The sequence below is a fragment of the Archocentrus centrarchus genome, chromosome 4, assembly GCF_007364275.1.
Source record: "Archocentrus centrarchus isolate MPI-CPG fArcCen1 chromosome 4, fArcCen1, whole genome shotgun sequence".
In the NCBI taxonomy this organism is placed as follows: domain Eukaryota; kingdom Metazoa; phylum Chordata; class Actinopteri; order Cichliformes; family Cichlidae; genus Archocentrus; species Archocentrus centrarchus.
Genome location: NC_044349.1, coordinates 4802185 through 4830025, shown reverse-complemented (window position 1 = coordinate 4830025; position 27841 = coordinate 4802185). Strand labels below are relative to the sequence as shown.

At 41.2% G+C, this 27841-nt stretch overlaps 1 protein-coding gene across 1 annotated transcript in view; it reads left to right on the top strand.

The window, feature by feature from the left end:
- Positions 1–27171, top strand: part of gmds (GDP-mannose 4,6-dehydratase) — a 180672-nt gene extending 153501 nt beyond the window's left edge. Inside the window, exons 10-11 of the mRNA XM_030727636.1 lie at positions 25441–25509; positions 26684–27171. Of these exons, the coding sequence (XP_030583496.1) occupies positions 25441–25509; positions 26684–26746 (132 nt within the window). The 3' untranslated portion in view covers positions 26747–27171. The remainder of the gene's footprint in view (positions 1–25440; positions 25510–26683) is intronic.
- Positions 27172–27841: the final 670 nt, after the last annotated feature.

Below are 27841 nucleotides of genomic sequence, written 5' to 3'. Positions count from 1 at the left end.
ACCACTGAATTCTTCATTGTAGAGCAATTTCTCTACAATAAAGAATCCCTAAAAGCCGATTACATGAGCTACACATTAAATAACCACTGGCTGGAATTGTTGGTTCTCAGTTGAAGCACTATTTCTCCGTGAAATGAAGGCAAAAATTTGTTGGAATCCCAATTTGGCCCTCCATAATGTAATAAGGAGTTCAGACTTGTTTACTGTTTGGATTCACACTTCTGCTTTAACAAGGTGGTCTCAGCTGTTTCGTTTTAAAGGGGGCGCCGCCTTATAATGTGCTGTTAATACAGATTTCAGATTTCATTGTGTCGTGTATTTTCTTGCTGATTTTTGGGAATTGTTGAAATTGTGTGTATCACTGGTTAAAGGCATTGGACCAAGAACCAGTTTCTTTTCAGGACCGAATGTTTAAAAAAAAAAAAAAAAAAAGACCACAAAAGACTCCATTGATCAACAATATGATGTAATATAGTAATATAATATATGTAATAAAGTTTTCCTTCTAAAGGGCTTTTTTAGTTTTGCTACAAGACTGTCACAAAACCCATCAGTCAGAGTCAGTGACCTGCCAAAATAATGACCCACTAAATATGTTGAACTGGACTCATAGATCTGATTTCACTGAGGCTGTAAGGTGATGTATTCCCCTGCATTTGTCACTTATCATTCAATAAAATATAGTTTTGGACAATTTGACCATGTCTGGCCAGCAGGGATAGAGAGAGGAATGAGCAGCTATTATTATCCTGCTTTACGTCTCTGGCAGCGTAGCGATGTCAGTCAGGGGCTGGCGGTGGAAACCAGGGGGCCGGTTAGGACTGCTGGCTCTCTGAGGTGCTTCATCTTGGGACCAAGGCAGCGAGACCTCTAACTGAACCGCAGCCATTTGGATGGAAAAGTGCTGAGGCAGCGAGCTTGAGCCATTTCACTGGGTGGAGTTCTTATACTGTACTGCTAAGAAGATGTGGCAGTTGGCTGGGTGCCAGTTTATGACTTTATTATCATGCAAACATTGTTCCCATACTCAGATTCACACATCATTGTCAATTATGTTGTTTTATTCCACACTTGTTTCTCACCACCAGTAGTTACCACCAGCATCTGTGATCAATTTGTGTGATTTATATACCAGAAATGAGTCTGTGTTTTAAAAGCCACATGTGTCTGTGTTTCACCTTGTCATATTGGGTCTTGGCAAACAAACTCTAGGATTCCTGAGATTCCTCTTAGTAGAAGCCAATGATAAGGGGAAATGCGAAGTTAAGAGAGGCCTTAGTGTTCTGACAGCAGTTTGCCTCATTGATGGATTGAGGTGAATGTTTGAACACCAGACAGACACAAAGAAGCAAATGGCTTTTATGAGCGGCGTGATTTATCCACTGAACAAGCTTTGTCGAGCTCTGCTGGCTGAATTTATGGCACTTGACACACGAAACGGGCTATCAGTGTTGAGTTTGGATGTTTGGCAGACGCCCACAGCACTTTCACACAAAGGAAGCACGAAATATTAGCATTATTTTAAAAGGTTTCCGTATATTAAGGAGGAATTGGGTGTTCTTTTCCAGGATGGTTCACAGTAAAGCCATTCACTGTCTGGAAAGATCGCTGACAGCCAGGTCTGGATGGAAAATGATTGAGAGTGATAAAAGACGAGGTTCCAGAAGTGGTTGTAGAGTTTCACTTGCAGCCGAAAATTGTCAGCGGTCAATGCAACCTGTCAGTCAGTTTTCATAGATATTTAAAAATTCTAATATGAGTTTTAATGAGCCAAGGTTTAGAAATGTTTAAAAATGCCCCAAGTTCTTAAACATCGACTTCTGAGTGCCCGACTCATTAATTAGAACACAAAATTTATAACTCGGCTTCAGTACGCAGCTTCAGATTTGCTTTACCCAACTTATCAGCTGTTGTCTTATGGTGAAGCTTCTGGGGGAGTGGCCAATGTCTCGGGGCTCACAGTGTAACCAGGGAAGTCTGGATAATGCATAATTGATCCCCAAGCCAAGATTTTTTTGCTCCCTGTGCATACCGTTGTTTAGTCTGACTTTGAATGCAAGAAATTTTAAAAAGCTATTTAAAAGCTAAATGATCATGAGACGCTCTTGCTGATTGCACTTTATCCAATACCTTCCTCTTGTTCTTTCTACGTGCAGCCAAAGCTCACTTAAGTTGTCCATCATCACTACTCAGACTACACACAGAAAGCGGAAAGCTTCGGTCACCGAAAATCCCCCACCTTTGACAACAGATTGAGCATCGTTATATGCAGATAACTGTTTATAAAGATCGCTTCAGTCAAGCATCTGGGGGGTTTTTTATTTTTATTTTTTTTGTTTGTGTGTTTTTAGTCTTTGAAAACTTAAGGTCAGAGTTCATTACATCAACTAAAATACCTGTAATTGCTCATATAATGTGTTAACATTTAACATGAGCGCACATCAAAGTCGGTGACAGTTTTTAAGCTGAAAAAGGAAAAGCTCTTTTATCCATTCAGCCACTGACTCATAGGTGTTTAAATGAGAAGAAGGGGTGCCGAACAGTATGCACTGCTGCAGTATGTTCGTCATCTCTGTGCTCACATTTCCCTAAGCCTGCTTATCTGATGATTGCCAATCAGATCTTAACGTCCTCTCTGATCGTTTACACCAACTTCACCAAACCATCCTTTGCTTCCTTCTCCTGCTGTTCAGCCCAGTTCGGTGGCTTTTTCCTGACACAACAATTTGGTTAAAAACAAAAAAAAAAAAACCAGGAAGAATTGTCCATAAACAACATATACATATGCATTAAAATACTACTGATGTATGGAGAATGAAAGAAAAACAAATCTTACCCACAGAGTCTTGTTCTAAGTATCTATAAGTGTGTATGTGCTTGTGTAGAATTTTATGAGAAAATGATCACTTGTCAGCTTGAGTGGCTCTTTGCACTTGTTCCCATGTTTGACTGAGAGACGAACCATAATTAAAATGGATTATGTGCTTCAGAAGCCACAGCATGATCAAAAGCAGATTTGTGCTCGGGGAGAGTGCATTTTATGCACAGTTTACCAATATGCACATGTTAGGTTTGCGGTCGTCTTTACTATAGAAGCTATGATTTAAGGGCTGCTGCCTGCCATGAGCATATCCTAGTAAGTGGCTTGGTTGACTCTCTTTGTTTTCGTGTAATCGGCCACATGCATTGAATAGTTAAGTAGCAAAAGATATAATATTTCATTCCCTCTGTTAACATTTCAGTGTTTTCTTTTAAAGATCTTTGATCTTCACCTAAAAGAAGACAGGATTCTAGGTTTTGAGATCAAATGGTCTTCGTAAAAAAAAAATATTATTTGATATGGTTGTTCACTTGAATGTTGGGCTTTTATGTCAATGCGCTTTAGATATTTTATCGATCGATCGATTAATCAATCTGTCTAGTTAGGAAGCATAAACCTGCTTTGGTGCAAATGGAAGCGACAGCAGGTGATCCGGAGAGAATGGGACAACTCCCAAAATAGGAATGCTTTTGCAGGTGGTGGTCACAGACCGCTGCTCTCTCCTGACTGATTTTTCTCTGGTTTTGCTTTTTGCTAGTGGCCTTGTACAGTACAGATAGTACTCCAGGATTTTACAGTTGGGATTCTGTCTGAGTGCCTTATCAGTTATGGTATCATAAAATTAACAGTGCCATGAAATTTTTGCATTATGATTGTTCAGTATATACACTTTCATACCTTCCTTTTGCTTTAAACTCCCAGTTTGGAAAATGCACTGTTATGCACATGTTACAGGAGTGAGCATGTTGCTGAAGGACTCCTTGGCTTGGAGACTGGATTAATTAGTGATCAGTCCACCAAAACACACTGACTGAGTCTGTCATCAAAAATAAAAGTGGACATGAATTAGTGTAGATGCATTGAGTTCATACTGTGGATCCTGAATCTGGAATTCAGTTTGGAATCATTTGACATTTAGATGATATTGTAAAGCGTATGCTCACTTATGCTGGATGTTCAAAGCATGATGTTTACTTTTGGAAATAGAAGTCCTCCTATTTTTTTTTTTATGTTATTGCAAAGAGGTTGGTTGTCTTTGCATAAGGTCAATGTAGGTTCAGTGTTACCTCTCAGTAACCCAATCCTCTGCAGCATGAAGATACAGACTTTAACAGAGACACACCAACTCAATGACACAAAGAGGCCAGCAGTGTTTTAAACATGTTTTTACCCATGTCCAGTCCTTTGTGTGAGCCCTCCCTCAGATGAGAGAACTGTCCGTCAAGAGGACACTAAAACGGCTATGTGGGCGAGGACAAGGGGGTGGGGGGTGGAGGGCTTCCGATGGATACCACTCCTTTGCCACGCGTGAACTGATGTGAATTTAGGTGACAGGAGCCTGTAACCTCTGGGAAAGAATCTGTAAGGGGAAAAAGGGGACAGAGAGAGCTGAAAAATGGGATTGACCCTTAACCCTCAGAGTCAGTAATGTGATCCTGGTATCTCTATTGTGGAGGGAGGGAGGTGGGGAGGACGAGGTCACCAGGGAAAAGGGAAGGTAGTAGCCACGCCGTACTGCTGATTAGAACTTCCTGTGGTCAGCCACAGCGCTGCAGCTCGAAAACACACGAGTAGGTACACACACATTTCACACAAAGATAGCTTCGCACTTTTACGATTGCAGTGATTGGCGCAGTAAAGGAGTGAACCGTAGTCTGTGCGCTTTACGTGTTTGCCTGTGGCACACTGTGCAGTAAACCTCAAAACATTCAGCCTCATCAAATGCGGCTCACTCAACTTGTTTCAAGTGATTTTTAGTATCACATGGCATGCACCTGGTGAATCAACAACCTGCCTCAGGTCAAACTAGTTTTGAAAAATTTTACTAGATTGGCAACTTGTCCAGGCTGTTCTCTGCCTCTCGCCTTAGCTGAGATAGACTCCTGGCTAATGGCTGGTTGGATTGTACCTCTTTTTTTGCTATTTACATTTTACTGTGAAGACTGTGTATTCAAACAATTACCTTAAATTTCTGTTTATTTATTTATTTATTTATCTGATCCCCGAAAGTTACAATTTCAGACATGTTTTGTCAATTTTAGTGGAAAATAGAATAGAAATATATCATTAGAACTTGAATATATATGCACACAGACACACTGAAGCAAGTTAAACCAAAGTGTTCTGCAGGATTATGTGTCTATCAGTTTGTAGATAAAGTTTTAGTTTTTTTTTACCACTTCAAAGTGGGTTGTGTGATATTTTTGGATTGTTTTGTCTGTTAGTTGGATTGTTCAACAAGTTAGGGATGGATTTACATGAAATTTTACCAGAGTTGGGGCTTTGCTCAACTGGGTCTGGATCTGGTTTCCAGGAATTTTTCTTCTTTGCAAAATATGGCAAATTTCAACATTTCTGCCATATATTCACAAATACTTGTGCTATAGAAATGCTCAATTCAAATAAGAAAATATCACAAGGCTTTCAGATATTCTGACATTTCACACCCTGTGGGTCAAGCTCCAAATACATTATATCCTACATTTCCCACAATTGTTTTCAGAGGCCAAATGCCACTCCGGAAGGCATGGACACTAACACTCTTGTAAAATTGGAGTTCCCCTTTTAGGTAGCAAAGTACCAATGAAAGGCCATGACATCATTTAACATAGTATTTGGCTTCTTGAGAATTGCTCGCTCAGCTTATGACATATTTCACTGTGGTAACTGATTCCATTTTGTTTTGCATTTACACAGGTTTTATCATCAAATCTGAGTTGGGGCGATCACATCAGTGAGAGATGTCAAATCTGAGAGATAATCCTCTGGAAATCATTGTAACTCTGCTCTTTAACTCACAAGGTTTCAGTTACATATCGTCTCTATAAATAGCTCAGTTTCTGTCAGGACCTTTATTGTTTTAGCACAATAAGATTTCAAGAAAATATGAAAATGAGGGGGAGTTTATCTATAGGGAACACGTATTCTGGAGTGAAGCACGGCGTCAACAATATCAGTGGTCAAAAGCATGCAAAGCAGCCCGAGATTGCTGCGTCATCGCTGACCTATAACGATTTGAATGGTGTCGGGGCAGGCGGGAGTGAGGCGTTTTTGGAGGCAGATCTCTTCTGTTTCCGTCTTCCCCAGCTCTGCTGAAGTGCTATAGAGCAGGGGAGTATCTCGCTGAAATCTTGCTTTCTGTCATTGATAGTAGCTACATGAAAACCTGAAACTCAAGCTAGGGAGGTTTTACTTATCTTGTGTTGCAATTTCACCTGTAGTAAAAATAATTTTAGACATGAAAAAAGTCTTTAAATGAGGTGACTCTCTGCATGTCAGATTGATTTTGTGACACTAGACGTAGCTGGTTGATAGAGCTCACGCTCCTGTAAAGTCTTGTGTAAAAGTGGCTGTTGCCTTGCGTGTTAGTATTTATAATTCTCATTCTTCTAGAAGGAAACACCTCAATCAACCTTTACTAGAGAGAGTGGAGAGGCTGGGCTCTCAGGGGCAGAAACTTGGCTCTACAGTGATTTATTGCTTAATTGAGCCGACTCGTTAAAGTTACCTGTAATTGATGCCATAAAACCCCTGGCTGACAGCCAAACTCTGGGTTGTGTAAAACCGCAGGTTATCGTGCAAACTGACATACCTGGGGATATTTGCGTACACCGAACAGAGCTGTATTTTCAGATCTTCTGCTTGTCTCACTGTGACAGAACTGAAAGTGAGAAAAGGGACTAATGGGCTTTTAACTGGGGCAGTTTGTGCAGAAGCTTTAGTCTGCTAGTACTAGAAAAAGAAAGGGAGATTGTGGATTGTGTGTGTGAGTGTGTATGTCTGGCAGTTTGGTATTTCCTGAAGGAGTTTCCTCCTACCGTCAGAGCGGAACCACCCTGGGCCCCTCAGCAGTCCAACCCACAGGCTGACCCGGTACTGCTCCCAGAGAGAAAGAGAGAGGCATGGCAACAGTGTGGAGCCTCATTGGACGTGAAAGTGTACAAATATAAAGAAGCATTGATAAAGTTGTGGCACACAGAGAAGTAGGTTGTTACTAAGGTAGGATAACTTATTCTCGCTGAGTCGAGGTAGTCTCCCCACTTCTGCTTCAGGCTATAGGCACTTACCTAGTCTGAGAGTCTTCCTAACCCATTTTTGTACTGTTATTTGTATCATAATGCCTGCAGCTTGATGAAGAGGTGTATCCTCACCACTTTACAGCAATTTGTTGGCCGCAGTCTGCCCCGGAGATAACGAGGGAGCACCAAGGATTGTGGGCCAGGATTCCTGCACTATCAGCCAGCATTACTCGGCCAGAGGCCTGACAAGAGAAACCTGGCAGATGAGGAGAAAAGACAGAGGGGAGGGGGACGAGAGCAGTAGGGTATTGTTGAAAGAGTTGGGGAGAGAAGGGTGAGTTTTGTCAGCTCGTGTCTTTGCCCCCTTGTCACAGCTGGACTTGATTACCCAGGGTTCTCCGCTGAGCAGTGTCGGGGAACATGGCTGCCAGATTGCGAGACGCACTCAGGCATTTCAGGAGACGAGGGGATGATCTAGGCACCCCAGGGTAAACATGGGCCTGTGTTACATTTTTCATAAATGGTTTTATAAATTCTGTTTTGAGAATTAGGCTGGTGATGCAAACATAATGAGCATGAAAAAATAAAACTTCCGAATGAAGTGTAGTTCCAGCCCGTTCTCATCCTTTGAAGAGTCAGTCAGTGCTACTTCATCAAAGCCGCTGGTGAGAGTCATTTTTATGGTTTTACTCCAAACTCATCAAGGTCGGACACCACAGGACACCCTGTGCATTACTGCAATATATCGTTTGTTGGTAGTTCCTAAAAGTGAGGTTTTTTTGGGGTTTTTTAAATAAAGCATCTGCTTCCTTCTGCACCTTTGACCCTCATGTTATTGCTCCAATTTTGGGCAATATTAATAAATATATGTATTGCACATATTATATATTGCAATCTGTAATTGACAGCTGGCCTTCCTTGGGTGTGTCTACCTCTTATCCCACGTCTGCTGGGTCAGGAAAACTCTGACATAAGTCATTTCTTTTGGTTTTCTGATGAGGACAGTCTCCCCAGAGACCTATTTGATGTGTGTGTCTTTCATAAACCTTTCACAAAGGGCCACTTTATGATGATTGAAGTTGTGTTTACTAATGAATGCCAGACCGAATACTCACCCACCAGCTCATGAATATGCAATGATGTCAGACCAACGCTAACACCCATGAGTTGTCTTTACTATTAACCGCGACAGGAGGAGAAAACTGGAGCCCAACTAAGAGTCTGAGAATTATGGGAGAAGCAGGAAGGAAGGAAAGGAAGAAAGTGAATGAGATATGTAGGTGCAGCACTGGCTCAGAGCGAAGCCACTGAGATTTTTAATGTGCGTCTCTGAGAGTGTGTATGTCCCATAGAGCAGTATGTTTATAAATCACGGAGTCAGGCAGTGTGTGTCTTGCAGGGCCGGTGTTTCCTGCAGTGTAATCTGAGTCTCTGGTGGAATGTGTGAACCACATCCGACTCCACTCCACTCAAGCCCCCGACTCACTCAATATCCCACTGTAAACAACATGGCTTTGCCAGAGATTCTTGAACAGGACAGGTAGAGTCACAATATCTCCCAAAAATAACAGAGTACAGGAAATGCTTCAAAATAAGAGCACATTGGGCCCTACAAAAAAAAGTGATATTAAAGTGTGACTTTGATTCACTGCGATTTCTGCAATGAATCTATGACTTCTTCATAGTGTGTGTGTGTGTGTGTGTGTGTGTGTGTGTGTGTGTGTGTGTGTGTGTGTGTGTGTGTGTGTGTGTGTGTGGGAGAAGTTTAGACTAACAGGTTAATTGTAGTGTGACCTCTCTAATGTCTTTCCCTGGCTGGTTATCTTGATTGGGTAATTAATTCTGGGGCCACTCTCTTTGGGCGACCCAGTATTCACACACTCACATGTCTCTTTCTCACACACACACTTTTTTCGAACCCTCCTGAACTCAAGCGCCTCTACATTCCTGTAACCCTAAGGCTGCTCTGTTGCATTACTTGAGCTTTTTCTCTTTCTTTCCTCCCTCACTCGTTCTCTCACTCGTACTCAGTGTATTTCTCTTCTTCATTCAGTCGTTCTCCGAGCTAACTCATTTGATACCTTGTACTCCCTCCCACCTCACAGCTTTGCTTGCCCCCTCAGAAATCTCAGTCAAGTTAAAGTAGATGCACAGAATTGTAAGAAAACAGGAAAATGTGCTGCAAAAAGTTTATTACAATTTGGGTTTTACTGTTGTAGCGCTGGACCTTGATTCCAGTAGTTCTGTCCACATCAGTTTCCATTCTTGCTTAGGCCTCAGTCACACCGGCCTAGAGACCAGTCAGCAAGTCCTTGGCAACCTCTGGACACGTGGCAAAAAAGTCTCTCACGAGCTTAAATTGGTTGCAAAGAGAGTGCTGCACCAGAAAACCTCAGTGTGATTTCAAAGTAAAGATTGTGCCTCAACACAGAAACCAGCATGTTTCAAAAGGTGCAACTTTTACTTTGAAAATGAACGGTCTCTGTCTCTGGATTGCGTTGCACTTTTGACAGTTTCACTACCACCAAGTAGTTTGCGGATGTTTGCTGTCTAGTCGGCGTCTTCCATGCAAAACCACAGGTGACTGCAGCACTCTGCGAGCAACCAAAGAAATTGCAAGTAGATTTTGGGTGCAGCACCATATACTTTTTTTGCAATTAATTTCACCCACCAACAGCAGGCAACTATCATATTTAAAGGTAAACCAAGAGTGAATGGATCTCAAGCTGTACAGATACAGTAACAGATCGTCAGATGTTTAAGTTTAAGATGTTTAAAGCAATCAGCGCTCCATGGGTTTAGAAAATTAAGCTGATGCTGGTGTATCAAAAAATCACAGTTCCTCTAATGGTCACTTGAGGCTGGATCTAAAGGTGAGTCCATCCCCATAGACTTCCATGTTAAAAAGACCACCTTTGCACCAGCAAGAAACATGAACCAGATGTTCCTGGTACATCTGGTTCATCTCCATTTGGGTTATTTAAAGACACAGAGTCAGCATTCGGTTTTTCAGGTCCACACTCAGATGGAAACACAGAATTACTGCTTTACTGCTAGTGCTGATTACAACTTTCATTTAAATGTGCTGTAGTCAATGTTTCCCTCTGAAATCGGTCAAACATTCACTAACCAATTTTTGACTAAACTGTTACTTTCGGCTGTTAAATGTTTTTAGTTACTTCGATGCAGCTTGCACTTCCTCCCCTCTTTGTGAATCCATGGATTTCAGAGCATGCTCAGTCTGCAGGACTGAGCGAGCACTTCCTCTAAGTGGTAGACAGCGTTCTGTTTTCTTCCCCACCTTATCACTCTATCACTAGCCAACAGACATAGAAAGAGAGAGTTAGTGGATGAGAGAGCAAGTGAAGGAGCTACTTTCTGCTCTCTCTCTTTCTCTCTCCTGCACACTCTTTCAGGTTTGGCTCTCCCTGTTTGGGCACGATGAGAACGGCAGATTATTGGGGCTGATAAGATGAGGAATGCTGCTTAGAGAGGAAACGCCATTCTGGATGAGATGTAGCCTATAGAAGACTGTTCCCCTGTCCACGATATGTCATCCAACACCCCCTCAACACCACAACTGGCCTTTTCCTCTGCTTCTGTCTCCCTTCATGTTATAGAGGCAGGATAGACATGAGAAGGGAAGTGAGCAGGGATTGAAATCCCTTGACCCAAAGCCGATGAGCATGTCCATTCAAGCCGCCCTCTTCCTCCTGCTTGCCCTCCTTCTGCCTCTGTCTCTTCCTGTTGCTTTAATTTGATTTCTCTTGAATACTAAATTTATGAGTGTGTATCAGTATGACCTGAAAAATATCAGAGAACAGATTTCATTAGAACAAGTTTTTACTGAAAATTTCCCTGGAAAATTGTTTGTGGCACAGTATGTGGATTTTTGCAGAGTGTCCAGAGAGTTTCTGTGTTTGTGTTTAAGAAAACTGAAAAATCTTTTCAGTTTTTTTTTGCACTTTATCTGAACATTGCATAGCCTGACCTCGGGGTGAATTTGCTGGGACATCCATTCCTGGGAAGACTGGTAACAGTCCACTCGGGAATACTTTCCTAACTGTACAACAACAGACCTCATATTATTTGGAGATGGCCTTAAAACCCTTCACAGATTGATGTGCAGCAACAAGTCACTGGTGATTTCTTTCTTTGGCATTGTATTAACACACACCTGAATGCTCCAGAGCAGCAAACTGCCAAAACTTCTGCTTTTATGAAGGTGCCCACACTTGCTGATGATCAATTAATCAAGTGCATTTGATTATCAGGACCTGGTTGCTACTTTCCCTCTTAATTTCTATGAAAGCATTAAGGGTGTACTTAGTTTTTCGCAGGACTGCATTGAGTCCTGTGAATAATTTCTTTTTAACAAGTGTAACATATTATCTATACTGAACTTATGAAATTAAAATAAAATTTGCATTTTTTGTCTAGAAGCAGGTGTAAATACTTGCTCCGGCTGTTTAGCTCAGTTCACTCCAATGCACTGAGGACGGTCTTGCCAGTGTTCTCTGCTGCGTCCCGGTTGAATTGCAGCTAATTTCTCTAAGATGGGATCACTAGGACGTGATATCGCGCTCCAAGATCAGCTCTGATCAGCAACAGCACAAAAATAAACTGCGGCAGCCAACATTACTAGATAGGAAACATATTTTTAACACTGCCCCCACATGACAGAGGAGAGTACAGCATGTAAAGCTCTACCGGCTGCTCTGACCTTTAATTTTACCGTTTGGGTCTGAATAGCATTTTGCAGAATCTGAACTGCATTTTTTTTCCTCTCCTTTTCTGTCAGGTTGTTGGTTCGTTAGGATTTTCTTAGGACCTCTCATCTAAAAGCACACACAAACGGTCTTTCAGACAACAGCCAATGCAGACAGTTTAACAGTGAAATGGCAGCCTGAAAGCAAATTTACTCAAAAATGAAAAGTACATATTTTTTGTTAAAGGCTTTGATCGCATTTTTATCACATGACTTGATTCAGATTGCATGCTTAGAGCACACATGCATGATGCAAAGAAAATCAGAGCAAACCTGATGAGATCCAGAAAATGAGCAACGGCCGGTGAGAGTCAGAGAGGAGGGACGAGGTTTTATGTTAGCAGGTTCAGAGAGCAGCTGAGGTGAAAAACAGAGACGGGGAGAAGCAAAGAGCAAGAGACTAATAAATAGTGTGTTGGGAGTTGAAAGCTGCAGACAGAAGATTTTGTGTGCGACCACCTCGCCTAACTCCAACACCACTGAAAGCTCAGGGCCTAAATTAGATCACATCAAGGGTGTGTGTGTGTGTGTGTGTGTGTGTGTGTGTGTGTGTGTGTGTGTGTGTGTGTGTGTGTGTGTGTGTGTGTGTGTGTGTGTGTGTGTGTGTGTGTGTGTGTGTGTGAGTGTGCACACCACATCCTTCAGCCAAAACTCACCTGTTGATCTTTATCCCTCACAGCTGACATCAATGTCACCCTTACCAAAACAGCTCCCAAAATGAGGGCTGGCATGTATTGGTATGTGTGTTTGTATACTGTGGGGGCTGGTGGGCGACTAAAAGTAGATTTGTTCATGTGATAGAGGCCGAGGCAGGACAGATTTTAGAATTTTTTTTGGTTTTGGCCTCTCAAACCATTATTTTAATTTTGTTACCACCAGGTATATAATAACAGATTTGGACTTCAGTAATAACAACATTGTACTCACGCTAGACTTTACACTCTTGAACAAAGTCAGACAGGGCAAGAAATTCAAGTTAGATTGTCAGACAGGTTTGAAACCCACGTGCTTGCCAGCAATGAACATTAAACCGATCACGCAAACTGGCTGGCGTCTCGGTTCAACAATGACCTACCGGTCAGGTTACCTGTGCAATGAGGGCTTACACCATCGTTTCAGGTGAACTGACTTTCAGTTTTCCCCCAGAAATAGCGGGTTACGTAATCTGCCTAAACTGTCGGTTTGTTGAAAACCTTCCTGAATGTCTGACTTGTGTTTTTTTGGTCTTTTTCAATTACTGGAAACGATGCTGCCATGTTCTCAGCAATTATTTTGCTATGCACAGTGTTAAGCAATTGCAAAAGTCTTCCAAAATAAGACCAAGGTTATAATTTTGTGTGTTTTGAGGGGGGAAAAAAAAGGCAACAGCAACACTGATGTGAAGTTGTGCAAAAAGACAAGTAAACCACTCTGTCCATACCTCCCACATTTAATCAGTTGAGGTTGTGGTGTGATAATCACAGATAAAAATGCTAATTGTGCATCTGCCTGCGCAGTCCAGGATGCATGCAAAATGCAATGAGCCAACCACAATTTTTTTTCTATATATCAATACTAATTTTATATTACATGTAATTTTTTATGTTATTACATCAGTAGTATTCAATTAACTTGACTTAGATCAAATTACAGTTTAATTTTAATGCGCTTGAATGAACAAATTATTTTAGCACAGGTGCTGACCGATGATTCTTCATTCAGTATGGGGGCAATGACAAATTCCATACATCCATCCACGCTAAATGAACTAGTTCTTATATAGCACTTTTCTACTCTAGCTGAGCACTTAAAGCCCTTTATACAACACGTTTGCATTTACCCATGCACACACATTCATACGAGCACTATTTCAAAGTGCTTTCTATCTAACATTCACACACAATCATATTCCGATGGTTGCATTGGAGAGCAACTTGGAGTTCAGCATCTTGCCCAAGGATACTTTGACATGCAGACTGGAGCAGCCAGGAATCGAACCACCAACCTTCCAATTAGTAGATGACCTGCTCTACATCTTGAGTGGCATCCATCCGTCCATCTTTTTTTTTTTTTTTCCCGCTTATCCATTTCATAGTTGCAGAGGGACTAGAGCCTATTCCGGCTCTCATAGGGTGATAGGTGGGGTATACCCCAAACAGGCTGCCAGTTGACCAAATACAGATTTTGTTCAAAAGTTGAAAAGTTAAGCCAATGTTCAAGTACCAAGAACCACAGTTCCTGAAATGACAGCTGGCTCCAGAAGCAAGTCAGTCAGTGTGCTAAAATCCTGAACTTTGCAGCATTTAAGAGCATGTTTACGGCCCGGTACAAAAACCTATTATGGGCTTAGTGCATAGTTTCCTTCTTCATAAAAACTGTGCAGTGGATGAATTTGTATATAATCCATCCATCTGGATTGTATTAAGGTTTGCAGTTAGGGGCATAGTTGCTTTGATTGACAAGCGTGCCAGCTGAGTTGAACCAGGTGCGGTTCAGTGACTGCATGGTTGTAGGGTGTTTGTACTTTTGTTGCTTGCTGTGTGGTATAGATTATCCATAAAATCTCTGCTTCAGTGTTGTTGGGTAAAATTCTGGTATATTATTAAGGAACTTTCAGATAGGAGGCAGCATGCACTCCACTGCACTCTGAAACTCATTCATTTCTATTGCCTGCACCGTGCAATAAAGGTTTCCCATTGTGTTGAGCAAAGTGCAAGCATACCTGCCGGGGAGCGCTCACGTGTGCCGTACATCCGCACGACAAATAAAAATGCTCAATGACAGGGAAGACCATGATGACTAAATCAGTTGTTGTCAAATTTTGGTACCAGAGTATGTTTGGGTTAAGTTGTTGCCAGCAGCACGTGCCAAAAGTGATATCACTACTGCTAGCACGTACCGCACTTTTGTGTCATTTTGGCAGGTTGTACACCTCTCGGTTTCACAAACAGCGCACCTGCATTGAGGGCACGATCGTGTATGATCGTGTTGGTCAGAGGGGGCTCACAGAGGGAGAGCAACAGCGGCTTGAAAAGATGAGACTTGCTGAAAAAAAAAACTTTGAGCACATCTAATCTAATGTGAGAAAACGCCTGTTAAAAATACAGGGATTTTATTTTGCGCCGTGTGTAACATGTTTAAAATAAGTAACAAAATGTGTCAGTGGAGAAGTATGAACTTAAGAGAAAATTTTGAGTTTATTTCAGTCCAAGCAAAATGTCAAAAAATAGGTATTGTTGGCTACCAAATTCCAGGCACCGGTACCGCTATCTGTCAAAACATGAAAGGTACCCGAACCTGGTCCCATCACAGTGGTTATGCCCATCTTTTATATATAGTCTTTGATTTTGAGGTATAGGCTTGAAGTCTTGATGTTAATCTGATTATCTGCTGCCAGTGTCCTCGATACACATCAAAGCCGTATCTAATGTTAGCAATGTTGCTGTTTGCTGAATCCATTGAAACTGTTGCCATAGTAATCATATGAATTAAACCCAGAATTTCCTTCAACATGGAAAATATGGCAGCTACTTAACAATCATCATCTATACCAAAACACCGAGGCTGGGTGTCAAAGCCTAGACAAACCCCTCGATGCTTAATTGAGATTACACAACAATTAAGATAAGAAACGATGACGTTCTCCTCGCTTTCTCGTCCCCTCTCCCTTTAAGTATGATTGTAAAGAATGTTGTTTAAAGAAGGGACATTAAGTTTGCCTTTGATGTCTTCTGAAATATGAAACAGCCAGATGCTTATAGAAATGCTAAACACTCACCACACACGATCACACTGACACACACAAACTTATTGCACTGGAAGCCGCTGCTTCACCCAAACTTTACTATACAAGTGCCCAAACAGACTAAACACACATTTTACTTTTCACTGGAAATTACTTAACTGCACAGTTTCAGTTTGACCTCAGTGGAAGTGAACAGTCACCTGAACCCCCCGCCCCCCCCTCCCTCCATCTCTCACTCGCTCTGCAGCTTTCTGCTGACTCCTGGAATTATGATCTGTTTCCCGTCCGCAGGAATAATAGAATACAGGAGGAAGAGGGGGGTCGGCAGCAGCGCTGTGGAACAGTAGTGAGGAGTCCAGCTCCGCTGTGGTTACATTCTCTGTGTGCGTCTGCAAATGCGTTTATATCCAGATGTGCTAATGTGCGATGTTTTCCTCTTCATTTCCATAAACTTCACACATTAAAAGATTATCCTTGGACACGGACACACACACACAGAGACTGAACTTAAACTCCATTAATGCTCATAAATCTTAACCCTCCTCCCATTATCTTGACAGTAAACGCCCCGTGTATACAACCACGCGGCAGGCTGTGGGTCTCCGCTCTCTACCAGAGCCTCCAGGCACTTTACACTATCGGCAGTCAGATCCAGCCACTCCAGTGTGTTTGGAGTGTGTGTGGAGTGTGTCCTCAGCCGCGTAAATATTTATCACACGGCTACCCCAGGAATTTTAATGAGCACTGACGGAGAGCAGTCAACACAGTAGAGCCAGTAGAGGCGAGGAGATGACATGAAGTGACAGTTTGTAATATTTTGGCTTTTGAATATTAACATGACTCTTAGTGTTTGCCTGTGGAGATTCACACACTCCTGCTTTTCTGCTAATCGATTCCAATTGAGTTTTTTTAAGTGTGCCTGTGTGTGGTTTTCTGCATTAGATTTGCGGTTGCTGTACATGTGCTTATTTCCCCGTGTGTGTGTGTGTTCTTGTGTGCAGTGTAGTATTGTACCTACTCATCAAGGTGACAGGGCCACCCCTTAGAGGTCACTTAACACATTGTGTGCAGGCCAAGCTGCATGGGGAGTGAGGGAAGGAAACCTGAGCTGTAACTCACGCAGCTCCCTCTCCCTCTCTCTCGCGCGCGCAGACACGAGCACATACGTAGAATGAGACACGCTGGACCTGACCTTTGACATCTGGCTGGGAGCGGCTAAAAACTTAAATTCCTAAAGACGCAGTAGCTCAGAGTTCATTTAAATTTACTACAGTGGTGCTTTCTTGGCTCGAGGAAACGATAAATATGAAGTCACTGATTTTTGTTGCTATAGTGTGGCACAAATGAAACCCACAGATCTTCATTTGCTCTGCTCAAGATTACAGGATTTCATAAGATGCCAGACAGATTACACTAAATGTAAAGTATGTCGGTTTGAAGGAGTAATGCAGACAGAGGGAACCTACATTTTTATGACTCTGGTTTCCATATTTTATCCAACATGTTGTCTCAGAATGAGCTAAAATAAGCTGATGCAGTCATACACACAATATTTTTTTTCAGATGCTAAAAGTAAGAGAAAATTTCAGATTTTAAGTTGTTTAAAATGTTTAAAAACCATACCATATATATCACACATTTACATGCGAGCAATGAAGTAATACTTCAGAATATTCTATATAACCAAACCTCTTCTGTTTCTTGGCCTGAATTTCTTTTTTTCTTTTTTATTCAATTTTTTTTTTGCATTTTTGGCCACAGAGGCCTTCATCCACAGTGGAGAGAGAGACGGGAAATGGGGGAAAGACACCGGGGAAGACATGCGGGCAAACTGTCGACGGGCCGGGACGCGAACCCGCGCCGCCCACACTGCAACGCGGCACATGTACATGGTCGCTGGCCTCACCACTAAGCCACCCAGGCGCCCTTGGCCTGAATTTCTGTCCCTTTATTTCATTCTCATTAATTTCAGTCAGTTATATCTGTTAATGTAAGACGTGTGTGCGTGTGTGTGTGTGCATGTGTGTGTGTGTATTTGTGCCAGCTTTTTTCTTATCTTATTAATAATCTTGAATTCCACCTCAGGGATTCTGAGTCCCAGGCTGAGAAACACAGTCCATTGTGCTTAAACAGATACATTGTGTCAAACTCAAATTTTTGTATGCCTAGAATTAAGTATTACAAAGCAGACTATACAAGATGTATGATTATGAGATACTTTGAGTATAATTTAAAAATGTAATGAAAAATGGTAAATGGTCTGCATCTACATAGCACCTTTTTAACATTAGCTAGCTTCTACAAAGCGGTTATCAATTTGGATCTTATTCACCCGTTAACACACATGAACACACATACACAAACAAACCAATGACATTAGAGCAGGTCTATCGTGAAGAACATCTCAGGGTTCAATAAGTTGCTCAAAGATACTTTGGCATGATGACCAAACCTGAACCACAGCTATTAAAAAAAAAAAAAAGCCCACAACTGCTGTTGTACAAATTACTGCATAGGTCTCTGATTTCATCCCTCCCTTCCTATTCATTTCCCTCTACTTGAATCTGAGGGTCTTTTGTGCTTTAAAGGAAGTGATAAGTTGAGCCAATGCTGGCGGAGGTGCGTTAGAAATTGACCAGTGACAGATTTGTGACTGGCGGTCCAAGCAGCCCAGGAACGATGAAGCTCACCCTTTATGCTGGGAGTGTGTCCCCACCTGCACACACAGAGCAACTCACACACCTGTGCACATTGTGTATATGTTAACTTTCATGTTTCTGCAGGCAGGCTAGGGAACAGTCTGCTTTTTCCTTGTTGTCCCGCCTCCATGTCCCTGTCATTGTCCATGAAGTAATTCATCCTGGGTATAAAGGCCCAGGATCAGGGATGACTTCTTCCATCAAAATCCCACGAAGGTCAAAGATCAGAACATCTGGGTCTGCTTGGAACATCTGGGTCTGCTGGGGACATGGAGACCGTGGGCTCCAGACTCTCACAGCGTTCTCGGCCCCTTTATCTGATTTCCTTTGAAGTCTCTGTATTTGCAGCCTTATGTCCACTACTGTACAAATACCAGAGATGCTACTGGACTTCCAAAACCACATCATAGTCTCCCAGCAGGCAATCCTCAGAGCGAGAGAGAGGAAAGAGAATCGGTTTCTTGAAAATGTTTGATCTGGTTCGGTTTGCAGTCGGAAGAAAAATAAATGCAGTTCAGGGACATTTAGTATTTTTTATTCTATCCTTACAATTGTTCTTGCTCTGTGTGTGTGTGTGTGTGTGTGTGTGTGTGTGTGTGTGTGTGTGTGTGTGTGTGTGTGTGTGTGTGTGTGTTCACACATCGTTGCCCGGGGTCAGCCCGTTGTGCTGTGTGATTTATTGAAAGGCCTTACAGTGATACCAGATTCCTTTGCGTTAAATGCCTGCTCTGAGGGCCTCTTGCTGCCTGTGTGCTTTATGGACCGTGGTCACACTCTATTTGTCTCTCACTTTTACATTTCTAAGGATTAATTTTATGGCTTCTCATCTTTATTAGACTGGATAGTGTAAGAAAAAGGACCGAAGAGCAGAATGAAAAAGGTAAGGACAGGCCCCGTATCTGGGGACATGTCAGGGTTTTTTGCATTGTGAATAATTATTATTGTCCAAGATTGTAATGTTTCAAATAAGTAAGTTCAGTTACATTCATTATTTATTGAAATCAGCAGGGCTTTCACGTTTTTTCTGTCTAGTACAAAAGTACATGTTTTAATTACAGTACTGCTGATCAAATACACTGAACTTGCCTAGTAAGAAAACAAAGGGACAGGACGTTGTGCAAAAATCATTAACTGAGATGCATGAACAAAACATATTACAATAAAGCTGGGTACTGAGCCCCAGGGGAGAAGAAGAGGGTTCATCACTGAGAGGACTCTGGTTCAAATTCTTGGGCTGGCATCACTGTGGGTCCCTGAGCAAGGCCCTCACCCCCCCCACCCCCCACCCCAGGTTGCTCCCCGGGCGCCCCCTGCTCCACGTTGCGCTGTGTGTGCTACATACTCCATGTGTGATGGGTTAAATGCAGAGACTGAATTTCACTGCATGTATGTGAGAAATAAAGCTCTTTCTTTCTTTTCTATTGCTTTGCAGCTAATAGTACAATAAATTGAGGAAGTTGTGGTTTTACGTAAACCTGCAATTTGAGTCCGTTCTTTTTTTTTTTCTTTCTTCATCTTTTTTAAAATTTTGGATCAATTTAGGATGAGTTCAGCCACTACAATGACTTGATTGACTCCTGAGGAAGGTTTCTGGCTGGTGTTTAGTGTTCTTGTTCCTCACATAAACGGGACAGAAAAGCTTCTCTGAAACAAAGATGCATTTTTCAGTGCTGAGTTAAGTTTTTTTTATTCATACTCTCGTAGAAATAACTTTACATCACAGCGATGAGTTGATGTTGATGGTCAGCACTGACCACAGTGATGATGCCTTATTTGCGCAATGCGTCATAACAAGTAAAACTCCTGATTCTTCCATCCTGATTAATAATGTGAATCCCCTCTTTTTACTCCATATGACAAAATCAGCTTCTTTCCTAATTCTCTGATGCCACTCAGACCTCAGTGCCCCCTCACAGGCCTCAGCTTAGTCTCAGCTGATGAGTGGTGGTAGATTATATTGTCATTTAATTTGTAAAGTGTGCCTAATGCTCACAGAGTGAGAGCCACGTTTTGTCACGGCTAATTTTTTTTTTTTGCTTTCTACTACTAAAATTTGATATTATGACTGCTACATATTTTCAGACATGGACAGAACGCTGAGTTAAACAGGATGTACCAAACTGTTGGGTTTGGTTCCAAATCGGATCCATATGAAGATTATATTGTGCCCCCATCTGTTAGTAGTTCATGTTGAATTATTCGCTACATGCTCTGTTTGGGTGAGTTCACTTGGCCGCAGAACGCTCTTGTTAGCAGTTTGGACTCAGCTTTTATTTCACTGAGTGGTACTCTGCAGTATGATCTCTGAGGGTGAGATTGTCCGTCACCTGCAGAAATCCTGGTTGACAAAGACCAGACGCTGGATTAACTTCCTGGATGCTGAACCGTGTGGTTGCGTGCTAAGAAGGCAGGCTTAGCAGACAAGAGTCTGATTTCAGCAGATGTTTTCCTGCCAAACTCAGATGGAGATTTCATGCATAACAGTGATGGTAACAAATATGCTGATTTAAATACAAGGAATGACTCTGTTGTCTTCCTCTCAGCTTCACGTATTGTTTGATATATATATATATATATATATATATATATATATATATATATATATATATATTATGGGTGAGCTAAATAGCTGCAAAATTATATTGTGGTATTTCAACAAAATTTGCAATACTGACATTTCTGATGATATAGGGAAAAAAATAATGAACAATATTTTATCAGCGCTTGCAGGCAGCAGCATCAAAAAGTGTAAATAAATGAAGGGCATTTTCCAGTGAGCTGCTGTCGCTAATGACACCCTACCTAGTTTGAAGTGTCAATCTATTACTCCAAAGTGCCAGCAGGAGCAGCATTACAGTTTAATAGTAGTGACACAGCAATAATATTTAGTGATACAGCACAAGTTAGATGTAGGCACAAAGGTAGGTAGTGTTTTCCTGGAAATTTTAAGTGACAGTGCAACAAACAACAGCTGCTAGTCTCTCTTCCTTTGTGTGTGTTTTTGCCTCAAGTGGTCAAAAAGTTTGTTGTTTAGCAGGAACATTATTCTTGCATTTTTTGTGAAGTGTTTTGCTTTGTTGGAGGTTGTCTAAGTATTTTCCTTTTTAATAAATCTTAATTGGAGGCTGTTGGACGTGGTTGGGCTTAGCTCGTTAGATTAAATGCTTGACACGCCAATGATATCGCAATAAAACACTTTTATATCATGTAAAAAATGATGCCGGTATTACCGTGGATGATATGATATTGCACAACCCTAATATAATGTACATAATGTCTGTAAAATAAGTTGCTATTTGAGTCAGAAAATATACAAGCAGGGAACAAACAAGAGAGTACAAATACTTGTTCTATTGATGCATTTAGTTTTTTAAAGACCTGTAGCTGCTCAACACATCAACTGGAATACATTTTTGACATCATATAAACTTGTCATAGTCGAGCATATTTAAATCATAACTTTTTCCACCAGCAATGAATAATGATTTGCTGTATGGTGTCTGTTTTGGCACAGACTCAGTTAGATAACTTATTTAAACTCACAACCTTATGGTCACTTTAGCTTCCAGTCAAATGAAACTGGTTTCCAGCACCACAAAAAGATTTGATGTCTTGGCTCCAAAGTCTGTAACTGTAGACTACAGTTTGTCGTGTGTTACGCTGTGAAAGAAAGAAAAGTCAAAGTAGTAAAAAATTTACCATGTGTGGTCATGGTTCAGTTATAAAATTGCCTCTCCTGGCCATTAACAGCACTGTGACACTGTGTGGCAGTAAAGGAGCTTTACCAGAATAGTCCAGCTAACTTCTGTAGCATCAGGCACTGCAGCTGGAACCATCAGCTCACACTGCTTTATATTTCCATCACCCTTCTCAATGTCCTTCACAGTTAGTTTTGTGGTTTTGATCATTTAGAGACAAAACTTGGTTTGTAAAGAAGTATAACCTATGTCCCTGCATTACTCTCTGTACAGTGCAGCTAAGAGTGCTATAACTGCTGAGAAGAAGCTCAGTTTGGGAGCTTATTGATTTCAGATCATTTATATGTTGGTGGCAGCAGTAGCACATCGCTGGTATGAAGACTTTTCCATCTCCAGATGTAACATGCATTAAGGAAACACTGTTTTTATTGGCCACTCAGGTAAACTTGCCGGTCAAAGCTGCATGGAAGTCAGCTTGTTGCCTGTAAGGCAGTCGCAGCTGTTGGAGCTTTCCTCAGAGCTGCAGGTGTATTTGTGAATTTATCACTTGTGTTGGCCTCATTTGAAGTGAATAAAGAGGTACTGTACCTTGACAGAGTACACTCAGAGTGACTCCTTAAAGATGGAGCCTACACTAAGTTCAGTCCGTTGAGTTCAGGTGAGGGTCTTCTCACTGCTAACAGGTGTTGCAGCTCCATGTTTATTTCAGTCTGTTTGAACTGCGTGCCCATGCAGACAGAATCTAAACAAGACGCAACTTCAGGATGTTTTGTTTTTTTTTCTCTGCAGGTCAAACTTCTTGCATTTGTGTTCTTGCCCTTCTTGGGCGTCTGTCTCTGATTGGCTCACATCAGATTAGACTGACTGTCCTGGTTTGTATGTCAGTAATGAACATACAAACTATGTGACTGTCCCTGTGGATAATAAAGGAGGTGTAGTTGCTACGTGTTAATGTCAGCTTACTGCTTCACTCTAACCAGTTCGTGACTAGTCCAGTTGATGTTTCTTTTATGCCAGCTATGAAATGTTCTCCATTACAAACCCTAATCAATATAATTATGAAGCAAGTGGATTATTTAATATAATTGTGGAGTAAGTCGCCCTATAATAATTACATTCAGCCTCATGATAAATTATGTCTCATTGCTGCAGGTAATTAGTCTGAAAATGTTTCCAGTTATGGCTTGAGTGCCAAAAAATGGTTGTGAGTAATGTACAGAGCTGCTCACATGAGAAAGAGCTGTTTGTCCTGCTGTTACAGACGGAGGAGAAAATGGGCTGAAGCTTTCATCTGCGTGGCTGTATATAGACCATGCAGAGTTAAAAATAAAAAGACTGCTCACCCAGAATTGAACCAGGTTTCCAACTCGGGTCGAATATTATCAAACTGAACAGTGTGAGAGACCTGAATCAGCCTGTACTTGTTCCCTCTGTGTGTGTTCAGTGTTCTTGCCTTTGTGTGTAATCAGAAGAGTGTGATTAAGCGCTGTGGAGCCTCTCTGAGATGTGGGTCCCTGCTCTCTAAAAGGCTGAACTATGCCAGTGCTGCCGTGTGCGTTCCTCTGTAATAAGATCACCTAGAAAAGACGTTTTCAAGAGGTTCAGTGTCAGATAGTAACGCTGCTCTGCTCTGTGCACTTTAGTCTGGGCTGTTGTTCATAGTTGGGGTTAGGTATCCCAGTTCCAGTTAACAGTGTCTGATTTCAACTTTGCACCAAGAGTTTCAGAAAGACGCTTTTGTCTAAATGTGACATTCACCCCACTGACAAAGCCAGGTCCATAAAAGAAATGATTTTGATGGGGAGGAACTTTACTGAGCTGCCCAGAGTACTGACTTCAACCCCTTCCAGCATTCGGGGAATGAGCTGGTACACCAGCTGTGAGTCAGGCCTTGTTGGACCTCACCGATGCTCATGTGGCTGAATGAAAATAAATTCCCTGCATGTTCCAAAATCTTGTGGAAAGACTGAAACTCGAAGAGTAGGACCTGGATGCAGCAGCAAATTAAATTAGTCTTAAAATTTTAGTTATGGTTGACATGGTGACACTTTAGGCTGTTTTCTTTTCTTTTTTGGGGGGGGGGGGCACTAAGCACATATCAAGTGTAAAATTCCCTTTTGAAATGAAAGTTTGAGTACTTTAAAACTAGGATAGTTTCTTCCTTTTAATTGTTTTTTTTTTTTTTTTTTAAGACTTGTTTCTTCATTAATTGCTTCATACCTACACTAACACTTACAGTATACATATCCTATTCCAAATACCTGGGACCAGCTCCTCAGCTCTTTCAGGTTACGTCACTACATGTGATGTTCACACATGCTGGATCTTGTCTGCTGAATTCCATCCAGTATGTGGATGCATCATTTTTTGTGTACCCCTCTATGCATGTGGATGGCATTTCAATTTAAATTATTTCACTATTTGAAATTAGTTATCATTGTCTGTGTGCGGCAGCTAACAGCAGACATCAGAAGTCACACAATTAGCCTGAAAACATAGATGCCAAATTAGCTAAAAACGAATAAAGACAAAAACAACGGTGTGTATGTAATCCGCTGGCAGATCGCACCACCGACAGTGCCGACTGTTATCGGCACGAGTTGTGATAGGCTGCTTTGTTTGGTTGTCCTCATACTTTTGGCCTTGTAGCCCGTACCATTAGAAGCTCTGTGCAGAGCAGAGAGAAAAGAAGAAAGAGAAGCGCGGGGGAAACCCAGCACAGCACTTTGAGCGCTTCTTGAGAAGCCGCCACAGCAATAACTGTGTTTAACACGAGCCCGCTTGGATTAAAGGAATCACAGAATCAGCGAATCTTCATCGAACTACATCACATCATTTTGTGTGACATCTTGAGGTTGCCATATGTGTGTTTGGCACAATTGTTTATGAGTGATAATCTTTGTAAGTATAGAAAATAAAATAGTGCGAGTAGAAGTCAGAGAAAGAACTGAAGCTTAAAAAAAAAATTTCTCTTTTTTTTTTATTTTACTTTGACTCACTTTGGTGGTCTGAAGCAGGGTCTCATTGGATCTTGAACCCAGTGCAAAACCCAGCAGGGGGAGGCGGGGGGAGTAAGCGGTTTAGGGGGAGAGGATGAGTGGGGGGTCCTGGGCTAGGGGTTACGCCACCAGAGTCCCACAATTCATCATGCTCTGGCACTGATGGGGGCTGTCTGGACAGATCGGAGGTGGGGAGCCGAGAGGGGGGATTGATGGCCAGTGAGACTCTGTGACCTCCTTTTTTTCCCGTCCAAGAGAGGAGATGTGTGCGTGTATGTGGGAGAGAGAGAAAGTTATCATCACCCTCCATCCCTCGCATCCTGTTCAAGTTTGGATATTGAGTTTGATCCGATACGTCTTCATATCGGAGTGACACATCAGCCACGCTGCAGGATTCTCCTCCTCACAGGCATCGGATCAGTCATGACAGATAATGTGCCCCCCCCCTCCCTTCTTTCTCCTTTTCTCTCACTCATATCTGTCTCTTTATTAGGACTACCTACAAGGTGACAGCACCAAAGCCTATCAGAAGTTGGGTTGGAAGCCAAAGGTGACTTTTGAGGTGGGTTGGTTTAAAACACACCTGGTCCTGCTGGGTGACATTAACACAAACACAGTGACTGTAATGGGAATAGTTTTCCACACATGTATAGACAATGGAATGATGTGATGAAATCAAATGTAACCAAAGAAAAACACCAAATCAAAAACGTTTCAGTGACAAATGAAAGAATGGTTATAATACCCTGTAATGATTTCTAGTTCAGCCTTCTTTGATTATTATAATGTTTAACACAACAAATGAAATATACAAGCTGAAAAAATGAACATGTTTGTTGTTATGACTTTTAGGTTTTATATTTGTGTTTTTATTATCTCCTATCTACTTTTCATTTTCTATTGCATCAGATTATTTTCTATAAAACTCTTTATTCCTTACTGTGAATAGAGCTGTAAGTAAATAATACTTGTTATATGGGAAGCAGTCTTTTGAAAAAATACTATAAGCAAAGACTACTGTGAAACAAGCAAAAAAAAAAAAAAAATTACGTTTTTTTTTTTGTAATTATATACCAGGAAAAAGTATTGGTGATATTGAGACACACACACACACACACACACATACACACACACACACACACACAGCCAAAACACCTACTAACACATACTAAACCAAAACATTTCTCTTGCAAGTTTTTAAATAAAATATGTTTAAAATTAATATTTTAGAAAATTGAGTTTTATAAAATGCTCACACACTTTGATCAAATAGTTTCTAATACTAAAAAAGGGTTTCAGTGTTTATTAATGTGTTTAATTTATTTTAATTTAACACACGTCACCATCTCAAGAGGTTTCACCAAACTAAAAAAAAACAAAAATATAAATCATGAATTTTCTGATAAACAAAAAAATAGAATCTTATCAGATTTCGTCGCTGCAGACACTCAGGAGCTCTGAGCTTTTATCAGTACAGTATGACCAAGCAACATTAAATGCATCATGGATCATTGTGCAGCCCTAATACTGATAAATTCAAATTTACATGTATTTATTATGTTTATCCAGCTGCAGTGTAACTGTGGGAGAGATATCTTCATATAGGCCGAGTTTAAACCACAGTGTAAACAAGCGTCGCTCTCCTGTGTTTCTCTCATGTATTCCTATTTGTGTTATTACTTTTGGAGATTTCAACCTTTCCAAATATATAAAAGTCTGATCATGTCTCCACGCAGGAGCTGGTGAAGGAGATGCTGGACGCAGACATTGAGCTTATGAAGGAAAATCCAAATGCCTGAAGCCGTCCTTACAGGATGGGAATGCTTTAGCACTCCAGTGTTCTGCCACTGGGACCCACGGTGGAGGGGACACCATTTCTTTTTACCTGTGTGACTTTTCCAAATGAAATAACTGTCTTGGTGCGGGTGTTAGTGAATCATTTGCTGCCTTTGAGTCTGGTATTGGTTTCTCTTTTTGTGTCATTTTTGATTGAATAAATGCCTTTTACATTTTAACAAAAATCATGTTATGATTTATATTATATATTTATTAAGGGTTTGTATTAATTTTTTTGTTGTTATGGAACTGATTTGGGTGTCAAAACAGAAATATGTTTCTTTGAAGGGTGATGCTGAAAAAATATATAAATTAATAGAAATCAATGAATATTTTATCTTTTATTAACCAGATGACCATTTGGTACAATAAAACTGATCTTTTTACATGCCGTCTGTTTGTTTGTTTGTTTTTTTTATGCCACACAATAAATTATATAGAAGGCCTGCAAGGTTGGTAGAATATTTATCTAACTTTAAGGAAATGTGAGAAATAAAAGGAGCAAATCTCAAGTTTTTACTGCAGGCGGTGAGCGTGCGCACGCGCATGGGATCCCCAGGTTGTGCAGAGGTCGACTGACTCGTCTCCTGCTGTTTCTCTCTTCTCTGCTTGCTCCGACTTTCAGGCTTTCTTTTTTAATTTACCAGCACACTGCGCTCCTTTATTCGACAGGAAATGCGTTTTTCTCCGGGCCCGCAGTCCCACCACAGTCCCGCTCTCAGCGCGTGGATCTGGATAGTGACCGGATCTTATCCTGACTGTGATGGTTTACTGGCTACTGTTCACTGCTCCCACTTCGCAGAAGTTAAATCATTTCTTTCCTTTGCTTTCCCGTTGCTTGTCTTTATTATTTAATCCGAGATGCGTTTAATCCAAAAGTGTCGTTTTGATGAGGGCGCGGGAATCCTACAAAGTCTGAATTAGATTAAAATGCTGGCTAAAAATAAATGTTTGATTGGTTTCATGTGTCTCATAGGTTCGCCTAGTCACCCATCCTTTGGTGTTATTAATTGTAGACGAGTCCTGACTCGTTTTAGATTATATTATTATATTATTTA